At 30.6% G+C, this 12,601-nt stretch overlaps 3 protein-coding genes across 4 annotated transcripts; 1 reads left to right on the top strand and 2 right to left on the bottom strand.

Annotated features, from left to right (window-relative positions):
* Positions 1-1,501: 1,501 nt before the first annotated feature.
* LOC145939436 (uncharacterized) lies at positions 1,502-3,521 on the bottom strand. The gene is made up of 4 exons (XM_083043750.1): positions 3,199-3,521; positions 2,316-2,482; positions 2,032-2,169; positions 1,502-1,899 (listed from the first exon to the last, which is right to left on the bottom strand). The coding sequence occupies exons 1-4, from the start codon at positions 3,293-3,295 to the stop codon at positions 1,621-1,623; spliced, it is 681 nt and encodes a 226-aa protein (XP_082899876.1). The 5' UTR covers positions 3,296-3,521; the 3' UTR covers positions 1,502-1,620.
* Positions 3,522-3,653: 132 nt separating this feature from the next.
* Lst8 (MTOR associated protein, LST8) lies at positions 3,654-8,169 on the top strand. The gene is made up of 8 exons (XM_083043749.1): positions 3,654-3,947; positions 4,221-4,373; positions 4,518-4,579; positions 4,650-4,800; positions 4,984-5,186; positions 5,484-5,626; positions 5,830-5,963; positions 8,080-8,169. The coding sequence occupies exons 1-7, from the start codon at positions 3,822-3,824 to the stop codon at positions 5,952-5,954; spliced, it is 963 nt and encodes a 320-aa protein (XP_082899875.1). The 5' UTR covers positions 3,654-3,821; the 3' UTR covers positions 5,955-5,963; positions 8,080-8,169.
* Gga (ADP-ribosylation factor-binding protein Gga) lies at positions 6,474-12,545 on the bottom strand. 2 transcript variants are annotated; one of them, XM_083043737.1, is made up of 12 exons: positions 12,352-12,545; positions 12,024-12,158; positions 11,752-11,912; positions 11,166-11,399; positions 10,658-10,831; positions 10,272-10,491; positions 9,600-9,932; positions 9,321-9,444; positions 8,653-9,008; positions 8,370-8,536; positions 8,039-8,149; positions 6,474-7,935 (listed from the first exon to the last, which is right to left on the bottom strand). In XM_083043737.1, exons 2-12 carry the CDS (start codon positions 12,058-12,060, stop codon positions 7,843-7,845), a joined length of 2,010 nt encoding a protein of 669 aa, XP_082899863.1. In that variant the 5' UTR covers positions 12,061-12,158; positions 12,352-12,545; the 3' UTR covers positions 6,474-7,842. The 2 variants fall into 2 exon arrangements, with proteins under 2 accessions (XP_082899863.1, XP_082899864.1); XM_083043738.1 differs by having other exon boundaries at positions 12,356-12,545.
* Positions 12,546-12,601: the final 56 nt, after the last annotated feature.

The raw sequence follows: 12,601 nt of genomic DNA, 5'->3' as shown, positions 1-12,601 counted from the left end.
CAGTTGCGAAAAAACTATCTATCTTTATGCTTTTTTCTCAACATTGAGATAACATATCCGAATAATTTTTTTTCATTTTCTTATTTCTCATGTGTATTTGGCTACGTTTTGATTAATGTTTAATTACGACTTGAATAAGAAGTCAACGTTTTTGATAGTAACTTTAATCGTTCGTAATCTTTGATATAATTACAATTTCATTAAAGCGATCTCATTCAAGCGATCAAATTATTAATTTATTTATTTCTAAACAAATTTATAAATTGATAATCGAAGACTAATGGTTTCCAAAAAAAGATAAAATATATATAGGATTTTACAGGAGAGATAGCATCAAAGATTTTATATATATATATATATAATGTTCAATTTTTTTTAGATACTTGGACATATACAAAAATAATTTTATAGTTTATAGTCAAAATGTTTGAAAAAATTATCTGTTTTTATTAAGTAAAAAATTTTGATATTTAAGTAAGTCATTTTCAAGTACACCGTCTTCTTAATAATTATTGTAATAAAAAAATAAACATAATAGACACGTTAAATAATTTTTTTATATTATTGATATCGCTTTTATTTTTTCAGTTTTACGTTTACTTACATGTATAACTGCATAAAAATATTAATATAAATTTAGGCTGCGTTTGAGAATCACTCATCTCTTAGCGCTTTGAGTGTGCTCTGCCTGTCTTGCGTTTTCGTAAGTAACATATAAAGATAGAATAACACTCTAGCGCTAAGAGTGTGTGGTTCTCGACTTTATTAATATACATTATTATATTAATATAAAATATATAAAAACTGCATGTATAATTTATATCTTTATGTTTGTAACATTATATCGTATTTATATACAAAACATCTTATTGCAATTAACTTCTGACTAGTATTCACAATTAGATCGCGGAAAGCATGCAAATCTATTAATAAGACTAGAACAACAAGTATTTAATATTAACGCCCACTTTTTTATGGAAAATATGTTAACAGAAAGCAATAGAAAAGATTAATACGCAGAATCTTATAATCCTAAATACGTTTCTAAATACGTTTAAATAAAAAAGGAAGAGAAAATAAAGATATAGAAAGTAGTATTTTTGAGTAAAATAAAACAAAGTAATCATAGATGTTGAAAGTAGTATTTTATGCAATTAAAAATGTAATAAATCAATTTTATAGCGCGATATCACATTTCAAAAGTTTTTTTTTTCATATTTTGTCATAATAGTGCATTTGAAAAATAAACCTTTTTGAATATTATTGTAATATACGCTCATAAATTTACATTAAGACAGCTGTTACTAAAATTTATCACATATGTTGCTAAAGAGAGAATTATCGCATCGAATATTATACTCTTTGTATTTAAAAATATCAGGGAAAATAAATCATTGACATTAAGAAATATATTAAATAAAATATATTAAACATATTAAAGATACAAATAGATAGATATATATGTATATTTATAATTAAAAAAATTATGTAAACTATATACATGATATATATAGCATTCACAGAATGCATTTATTTGCATATTTATATAATTATAGGAAGACAGCAATCTCAGCAATAGTGTATCCAAAGGCATATATTACGAAAATTTCTTCTCTATAATCATAAGGTATTCATGTCATAATCTATACATTTGAGATCATCAACCATATTGTAAAGCAATTTTTGCGATATAAGCGCTTCGCCATTGAAGTACGAGTTGAATTGTTTATAATTCTTAATCAATTGATGAATTTTGTTCCTGACATTCGGATGCGCCATTTTGATTTCGGCAACGCCATTTTCAATGATTTGAGTCAGCCTGTCATTATTGTCCGCATGGATCAAATATTGTTCTGTGAGCTGTAATTCCTCTTTCAATGCTGCATTCAATACAGTTGCCTGGAAAAAATTCAAGTTATATAATACTGAAATATTTCAATATCTACATATACTTGCTACATAAATGACAACAGCAACAGTTATATTATTTCCCCTATATTTTCCCTAAACATGTAATCATAATATACATACCCGTTTTGCTCTTTGTTGCAATTCCTCTAATTTTTTGCGCATATTTTTAAACTCTATGTTTGTGTATTGTGTTCTTTGAAGTTTATCCTCATCTGCCAAAACATGGTTGGGTACAGCAATGAATTTGTTCACAATATCCTGCGCAAAGCGAATCAAGGATTACATTTATGTATAATTTTGCACATAAATTTTTTAACAAATATAATTATATAGAGAGGTGTAAAATATAATATGAATAGATATAATTAGACACATATAAGTTTTCTATTTTAAAAACAAATTACCTTTATGTTCTTCAAATGAGGTACGGAAGCTGCATAGTATGCTTTTACAAGTTGCTCTTCGTTCATTTTTAGGGTGTCGAGACTTTCAGAATATAACTCATGATTTTTCAGAGTTTGACATAATCTTCTGCTTTTAGACTGTATATTTTCCATTACAATATTCTTGACTACAACAAACCAAAGAGAAAGCAGCAAGATTATTACAGGCATCCAATCATGATACACACAAATAAATAATCATCTATGAGAACAATGGAAATTTATGTATGTATTGTTATAATAAAAAAAAAAAAAAAAAATGAAAAAAATGAAAAAAATGAATAAAATATTGAGACATATTGAACACCAAATTAATAAATTACAATTTCAATCTTATGCTTTTCAATTAAAGCCTCTCTCTGTAGAGACTTAAATGACAGTTGTCATGTTTCATTCTTTTTCTTTCGGTAAAAAGAAGCAATTGCAATTGACAATGACATTTTACAATTATATAATCTATTCACCGAATTATTAAAAATCAAAACAAAGAGAGGCCAAAGAAATCGTGCAAATTAAACTAAAAAAAAAAAAAAAAAAAAGGACGCTTTCATCGAAGAGGACGCGGCATCCTCGGCGTCTCTCATCGGAAGCCAGACGCAATTTTCCCCTTCGTCATAATTCGGCGGAAGTGTCCCGGTCTCTGGACGAGTGTGACTCTAGTCATGATCGAATGCCACATGAAACTAGAGCACACCCGTCCAGCGACAGCGAGAGGCGAGAGGTCGACCGGCAGAGGATGATCAACGGGGGAGTCCGACTCCGGGACTCTTTGTCTTCCCCCACCGACGCGCTCTGAAAACAATCAGCATCCAAATGTCGGAATTAGAAAGGAACGGCGACTTACAAGTCGCGTAGACCGCTCGGGAATGAAAGCCGAACAGCTGCATCTGGTATTCCTCGCGTTTGCGCTTCCGCGACTCGGCGACGACGTCGTTCCTCATGACGGGACGGGAAGAGGATCCCTCTTCGCTATCGCGGATTTTCCGACCTTGGTCTCGCGGGGCTGCCGGGGCCTCGCTTATTCCGCACGGAAACACCTTGACGTCCGTTGACAAATGAACATGGCGTCCTGCCGCTCGCGTACGAAAGCGTCCTTTGTCCCGTCGCGTTCGTCGGTGAAGCACAATAATTCCCTTCCCGGCTATTACAAGAGCGACCAATCGGGCCGCCGAGGACCCTACATCAGCGCCTCGACTGCTGGGGTTCGTTTTCCGAAGCTGAGTGTCGAAGATCCGAAGATAAATGAAGAACGGTGACATTATCGATCATTTACCTACTGAGGTGTTGCTAGGTAGTTGGCGACGTGTTTTCGTTTCGTAGTAGATGGCTGGAATGTCATAAATCAATTTAGCGCGGCTAATATTTCTTCGAAAAATAGTGGAAAATAGTGGAACGCTGATACAGGACATCTGGCCGTCATCCGCGTGATTTGATTTTTCTACAATTAGAAAATCAAATGTATGAGTGATGACTGTTGACAGTGCGATTAGTAATGAACAGGTGATTTTTGTCACGGGAGGTTATGATCACACTATCAAAATCTGGCAGCCGCATACAGGCGTCTGTCAACGAACATGTCAACATACGGATTCTGTATCCTTCTGTAATTTTGAAGCAAATGATATTTTGCATAGTTTTTGTTCCGATGGAATTATATTTCATACACATATATTTATATATGACATTAAATTGCGCACGTGTGCATATATCTTTGTAAAAACACAAAATAGGAATAACAATATTATTGTCATAATAATGGAAACATTGTTATAATATGGATAATATTCGTTATAAAATTCTATACATTTTAACTGTTGGCTAGAATTCTACTTCATTTTTTTGGGGCTTCCTTAACGAATTTTGCAGCAAGTAAATGCCTTGGACATCACACCAGACAAACATGTCGTAGCTGCTGCTGGATATCAACATATACGAATGTATGATCTAGCTTCAAACAATCCCAATCCAGTTGTCAATTATGAAGGAGTATCAAAAAACATCACCAGCTTAGGTTTTCAGGTTTCTAATCGATATTATGTATTATTTTATGTACTATCTTCTTTTCCAATTATGCATGCGTGTTATTAATGTTAATAGTTCATCCCCAAGTAAAAAATATTTTAAATTACATAATGTTTATATATAAATATGTTTTACAAACAGGAAGAAGGAAAATGGATGTATACAGGAGGAGAAGACTGTTCTGCAAGAGTATGGGATTTAAGGTAAGTTATTTATATTACAAGAATGAGATTTATATTTTCAACTTCTAGTAATCACTAAATTCGTTGACAGATCTAGCAGCTTTCAATGCCAAAGAATATTTCAAGTATCCGCACCTGTCAATTGTGTATGTTTACATCCTAATCAAGCGGAACTGATGGTTGGCGATCAAAGTGGAGTTATACACTTGTGGGACCTTCGTTCAGATCACAATGAACAGCTGGTACACATGTTCTTTATATTTAGAAATTTGACATTTATATTCTTAGAATGTAAAAGTAGGAAAAGCAGGATTTTTTCAATTGTTTTGTAATTTGCTTATTTTATATATGTAATTTTAAACAACATTAGGTTAATCTTTGTAATTTTCCTTCTTGTATTGGTATAAATATCTTTATTGTTTCAGATTCCTGAAGCTGAATCCTCGATTCAAGATATTGCGGTGGATCAAGATGGCTCTTACATGGCAGCTGTAAATAACAAAGGACATTGCTACATCTGGACACTAACAGGAGGCATTGGGGAGGAGCCCACGAGACTTAATCCCCGTCATAAACTTCTAGCTCATAAACGTTACGCTCTTCGCTGCAAATTTAGTCCCGATTCAACGTGAGTGCCTTCTCATTTTATTTTTCAATGGGCACTTGAAACATTACGAAAATAGGAAAAAATTCAGATTATTCACCTTTGATAAAATCCAATATAGCTATATTGAGGAGTCAAACTTTAATATTTAATTATTTCAGATTCTAATAGCCAAAAAATTGCACAATAAGAGTATAGCTAAATTTATAAGATGTTTTAAAAATACTAATAAATGATATCATATAATGAGTGCTTAATTAATCAACATTTTTTCTTACACTTTTTGCCAAAAAAGATTTGTATTTAAATTAATCTGTTAAGCTTGTTGGTGACGACGTCGGCCGATCAGACTGCCCGAGTATGGAGAACGACAGACTTTTCTGAAGTACAAGTACTTCAGCATGAAGCCAAGCGTTGGGTTTGGGATGCAGCATTTAGTGCAGATTCTCAATATATATTTACTGGTAATCTTTACTGTATTTACTGTATATCTTTATCCTTTCTTGCTTTATTTTCTTTTCGCAATAAATTTTTTACAATACGCGTAATGTAGCACTTGTATCTTCTAATAAATTTTTATCGTTTGTAATTCGTTTAAAAATCTATAACGAAAATTTTATTTTGTGCATTCTATATGTACTTAATTTGTTTGATATATTTTATGCAGCCTCTTCAGACGGAGTCGCAAGACTGTGGAACGCATCTACAGGAACAATAGAACGAGAATATCAAGGACATCAAAAGGCTGTTATAGCTCTTGCTTTCCGTGACGAAATTGTTTCCGCGAGCTAAGAATAAAAAGTAAATACTTAAATATGTTTTGCTTTCTATGAAATATGATTTGTAATTTCAGATATATTGCGTGGCATCGTTATATATGCAAAAGAACTCAAATAATATTTGTTTTTCAATATATACTGTATTTTATTTAAATTTATTATGTAGCTACATAATTTGTAAATTTTTCTGTCTCTTCTCCTTTTCAAAGAAAATAATTAAAAGTAAAAACTCAGTGATAAACTTGTTCATCAAATCTATACAAAGCATAATAATTGAATGGTTCAGTTATTAATTAAAATATCATTAAAATATACTTAATTTTTTGTTTTGTACAGGTAATTTTTTTCTCATTTATTCTCATTTATTCTCATTTATTCTTGCCTCTTATTTGGTTTATTAAATTCGCAGTCTTAATATAGGTTTACACTTATTAAAGCATATATCACAAAGCAGCATACAACTACGTATGTATGATAAACTCTTAAATATATGAATGAACAAATACCGGAATAATAATATCGACACCAAACGAATATTTCCATAACAATTCATTAAATTATTTTCACTTACATAAATTTAAGAATAGATCCTTATAGCTCTTTTTTCTCTCTCCACACATACATACACACACACATACACACACACACACACACATATACATTCTCTCTCTCTCTCTCTCTCCCCTATCGTTAGCTTTTATAATAATTCTTGCCAATTATTTTACTAAGATAATAAAACATTTAATTCTTTTCATTTCAATATTTACTTCGTTAATTTAATCTTAGAATGCATGAGTAATGTTCGATGTTTCACTTTATAATACTTACACTCTATTATAGACTATACATGAATACAATATGCAATCTTATGTATGTGAGAGAAAGAAAGAAAGTATTTTATATATTATTATTTTACAACATAATGAATATCACGAAATGGTACCCTATCCTTTCCTGATTGCATTTTATTAATCAATTTTTCAACATTTATGCAATAAGATAATCTTTCTTAGATCGGAATCGCCAAGTATTATATAATCGATTTCTTCTATTCTAAGTTTTTCTTTATTCTAAGTCAGCTGTCTCTTCAAATTGGGGTTCTTCTCTTATGCTGCTCTGCTACTATTCATATTTGTAAAGTATTCACACGTTAAAGTGAATAAAAAATAAAACACTTAATGGCATTTTTATTCTGTACCATTATAATAACAATAGAAATTATGGAAATTTTAAAATAGAGAAAATACTCGATCTTAATGACCTTAGAATAAAAGAAATCGATTAAATCATTATTATTATACCTTTAAATAATAATTGTAATAAATTATCCAAATAACACCCCATCACTTGAAACATATATGATCCCACTCACAATCTGGTCTTATTTCATTGTTTTCATCTACAATAGTTTTGACATATCATAAGAAACTGTTCCCTATAACGCTTTTCGTGTAAGATTTACTATATTTTTTGCCTTATTTTTTTTTTTTTATACTCCTATTTGGAATAATCCATGTAGAATTATAAGATCATCTTTAAACTAATCTGTTCAGATTGTTACAATCGAACTTCTGTATTTGTAACACTTCCATTCTCGATCAGTTCAGTACCAACTCCCACGCTATTTCATATTTGCCATTTGTCATAAAAAAGACTGAGAAAAAAGTTAAAAACAAAGTGGTCGTTTGTCTCCAATAAATTAAGAATATGGTGGTTTAACTTTCGCATTCTAAGATTAAAGTGTAAAGAATATCCAATAATTTTATGACTGCACATATTCTTGATTCTTGAATAATTCGGTCGCGGTAATTGGAATATTTCTTATATTATTCTTGACTTACTGAGAGTACGACGAATACGAGTGCAATAATGCATCAAAATTGTAACAGAGATGCACTGGATCATAGATGAGGTAATCTGTCCACTTCACCCATTTCTGTAAATGTTTCATCGTCCATCGTGTAGCTTAGCATAAACTTTAGATATATAGGCTCCTGAAATCATCAATTTTCCACAGAAATAAATATGAATTCTAATGATCAAACTGAAAATAAAACTATAAAAAAAAAATATATATATATATATATAATTATATACCTTAAAAGGATTTGCAATCAACATAATTTGTGTGATTGCAGATGGTGGAAGGAATGGATTATGTGCTGGCAATTTTGTTCCGGAAGGTGCTTGCAGCCTGCATTTGCATTTCTACACATATATTTCAAAAAGTTATGAAAATGTTTATTTAATTTTATTTAAAAATACTGTGATATTGTTAGACTTATGTTAAATATAATTAATATATTAATATATAAATGTTTGAAATTTATTATTTAATAAGATTGTTTTAAGACACGTTAAATTTATATGTTTAGAGATTTAAAATTAATTTTTATTTATTAGATACCACAATGGATTGGATACTTACCTTGGGCACAACTGCTTGAAATAAATAATTATTAAGTGGTTTTGCGTTTTTGCTCATTGTAGTAATTACTACTACAGATACATCCGGCCTAGGATTGTCCTGAGTAAAGTGAAGAACCACACTTATACCATTTCTTTCCTCGATCACTGTTAGAGGTGGATTTATACCTGTAAAGAGTGATTGGTACATGTGAGACATATATGAAATACAGAATAAGGAAAATTAAAAATTGTAAAGTAAAATTTATATTATATAAAGTTAATATAATAAATTAATATAATACCTGGCTTAATATCTTCAAGATTGACAACAATATCAGTCAGTGGTTTAATTCCAGGCTCAGCATCTGCTATCGTTGACGCGCCGTTAAGCAACTGCGTGTCTTCTTGCTGCTGTATTCCCGCTTCCACAATTTCTGAATTAATACTTTTGTTACACGACAGATCGACAGTCGCGTTAATTTTCGATGAATTTGCAGATGTCGAAATGTCAACATTACTATTTGACTCGCATTTTTTTATATCTGCTTGTTCTGTCGCGATGTGTTGTGACATATTATTGCTAGATTCATAGGACCAACTTTGTTTCCGAGCAGAGTCATTGATACTTTGAGTTTTTACAATATTACTACTGATTTTGCTGTAAATATTAAGTTTTTTCTTAAATTAATCTAAATAATTTCTACAAATATGCACTGCATATATTTATATTTATATAACATGACATCTAGAAAATCAAAAATATCTAAATCGAAGATCGATTTTTAGAGTGTTAGTAAACTTTCCTATTCTTAACATTTCTATACATCCCTTAGTATTTCTGTATTAGCATTTTTGTTTACACTGTTCTTTATTTAGACTTTAGAATATGAAGGTTTGAGTGTTATTATTTCAGTTATTGAAAATTCAAGGAAACTTTTTAGAAAGCTTTAAAATTCATAGATATGCTTACCTTTGTGATGAACGAGCAATCGTACCCGATAAGCTTTGTTTAAGTAAAGTTTCTCCCAATTCATTCAACTCTTCCAATGCTTTCGCTTTACTATCTATCTTTTCCTCGGTATTAGTAACTTCATCTATAATCAAATATTATCATTTAAAGAAATAATTACATATTAATATACATATAACAAATAAATTGAACAAATAGTAGAAAATTAAACATAAATAACACTTGAATAATTTAAAAAGCAACAATTTTTTAATGAAATCTTTTTCTAATCATGCTTACTTTTCTTGTTCATAGGTGAAATACTGATTGGTTGCATGATGGCATTCGGCATCAAGAAATTCGTATCCGATTTGACTGGTTTCTCCAACACATTGAAGATATCTCCCAACATGTCCATATCCGAGCGATGGTTTGTCGACGTTGCGCTTTGTGTCGTGCTCTCGCAGGGAACGCTCTCAGTGGGAGATGATAGATCCAGGAGAGATGATCCATTATTATAGCTTGATTTAGAAGATTCTGTCACGGAAGAGTTGGGAGATTGCCCAAGAACAATAACAGATGTATATTTCTCGAAGACTTGATTCAACTCGTCGCTTGCAGTTAGCACGTCACCTAAGGTAAAAAAAATAATTAATATTTGTTGATCATAGATTAGTATAATAAAAAAAAAAAATTTAAGCAGAGTAACAAATGTTGGTGCGCAATACAGTTTTATTATGGATTATACATTATTTCGCAAAATGGTTAGAAATTTAAATCAAAATATCTGATTTTTTATTTCTTTTTTACTTTTGTTTCATTAAAAAAATCTATATAGATTAAAATTTTTAGTTTTTTAAAATTAATTAATTATAAGATACTCCGATTTTTTTTTTTAGTAAATAATTATAGCAAATTTACATCTGAAAAAAATCGATGACCATTGATTTATAATTAGATGTGATAAAGTACCAAGCATTTCAACGTCGCCCTGAGTCTCGCTAGCGAGTCGCAATAAAATAGGTTTCAGTCGCTCGCATGCTTGATGTAGCTCCTTCATCAATTCGAGATCCTCTGTGCTGGTTTCGTTCCGATTATACGAATCTAGCATTTCTGATAAGAGTTTCACATTGTTATGTACTGATTCTAATTCCATATTCCTTCGCGAGCTTAACTGCAGTCTTTCCTCATCCTATAAAAATAGATAATTTATAATCAAAGTCTAAGGGAAAATTTAAATTTACAAAAATGACACAGGATTTTAAAAAAATGTCAAGAGAGATATCGTTCAATATTCGGGGGAATCTGAATCTAAGAATTTTATTTTAAATATTCTTTCAAAATTTAAGTAATCCTACCTCTTTCACCATAACCTTGATTAATCGGTTTGCAGTTTGCAGATCATAAGGATCCTTGCTATGAAGTAACTTGCGCAGATGGCTTGACATTTCTTCATTTTCAAATATATTATTCTTTATCTTAGATGCTTTTTGACTCTCCTCGCTGTTAGCCATTATAAATGCTGCATCTTCCTGTAATTCATTTTTATTGCATATTGTAAGTATTTTGATATCTTATAATTAGACAAATACTCCAATTCAATTTAATAATGTGATTTAAGCAGATATGGAAAATAATATGAGGAAACAATTAAAATATTTGAAAAAAATGATTAAGTAAATTACAATTAAACTCTAAATAAGACAAAAAATAACAATAACTAAAAAAGATGGTCTAAGAATTAAGTGCACAGAATATAATAGAAAGTTAATAAAATAACTATGTATTTTGTGCTTCCAATTGCAAGATTAAGAGAAAAAAATGTCAAACTTAATTATTAAACTATATACAAATAACAGATATAACCTCAATGACTCCTTGTTTCTTAAGCATCTCATAGGCCTCCTTAATTTTCGACTCGCGAGGATATTCTCCGATCCATGTATAAAGAAGTTGCAATACTTTTTGCCGTACGCTTGCTGTAGTGCGAGTGCCTAAATATTTCGGCGAGACGAGTTTTATCATCTCATTGAGAAAACGAAATTTACCAATTTCAGCATGAAATAATGGTCCACATCTTTTCATACAAGTATCTAGTAACTGAAGAAATATATCAATCAGAAGAAATATATCAATAAAATATGAGTTGTATATTAAAATTCTATAAATCTAATATTGCAAATCTTATTAAGATAAAAATATCCTATTATCTGATTAAAATTCCTTTAAGATTTGATTTATACCAGTTTTAAAATACATAGCTTAATCATCTTTCTTATATGTAAGTTCTTAAATAGCTTAGATATTAGTATACATATGTAATTAATATAAAATATGTAATAGTATAAACTAATGTGTTTGAACAATTAATCTTTAATTAAATGTTTCTTTAATTTTAAAAATGTAGTATATACGAGCATTAAAATTTGTAAAACATTCAAAAACAACATACTGAAAGTGCTTGCAGTGCTTCTGACTCGTTAACTGATTGGATATGCGTTGCCAATAACTTTGTGCCTATCTGTATACCTTCCGATTCTTTGGTAAGCATCACGCAGAATGCTTCAATAGCTGCTACGTCTGGCTTCTGATTTTGCGAATTTGTAACCCTTTCTATATAGTAATATATATAATATTATGTAAATAGATCAAATTATTAATATGTTACTAAAAATTCTCATAAAAAACAAGATGTTGTAGGTTAATTGTGTAGTTTGTACTCACGTATGAGAGCTTCCAAGCTAGTAGTCACCACATCCATGTTTATAGTAAGAATCACTTATCGTTGCATATAATTTTTGACACTTCTATAGTGACTAAAACGAAGTCTGTAGCATTTTATTGTAACAACTCCAATTTCTGCAAAATCATGTGAAATCATTAATAAGGTAGAACGTATGAATCGCGAATTGTTCTCGTAATTATATATTAAAATTAATAAAGTGATCAGTTTACGAATTGTTTATCTACTAATGGGTCTTATATGAAGTTATAATCCAGTTGATACGAAATATCGGTTTCTGCTCTTTTTTATGCTTAATTTATTATTTACTTGCTTTATGAGGCTCTCCTCAGCATAGAACAGCTGTTGCTGCCCTAGGGGCCATCCTGCTCGGTGTCACTCTTGTTGTCTTTCACAATTTTTTTTATCCCGCTACGCGCTATCATCTAACAACACTGACTGTGATAAGTGATAAGATCAGACGGATCAGATGGAAGCCTAAGAGCAGCCACGCCGCCGTCTTTCGGAGCAGAACCATTAAATCACCCCCACATCCTACAGGAACGCCATCGCATCTATA

Source organism: Prenolepis imparis, unplaced genomic scaffold (assembly GCF_030444845.1).
Source record: "Prenolepis imparis isolate NDT839.2.m4 unplaced genomic scaffold, iyPreImpa1.0 SCAF_8, whole genome shotgun sequence".
Taxonomy (NCBI): Eukaryota; Metazoa; Arthropoda; class Insecta; order Hymenoptera; family Formicidae; genus Prenolepis; species Prenolepis imparis.
Note: the sequence above shows the minus strand (reverse complement) of the source record. Positions and strands in the feature narration are given on the sequence as shown.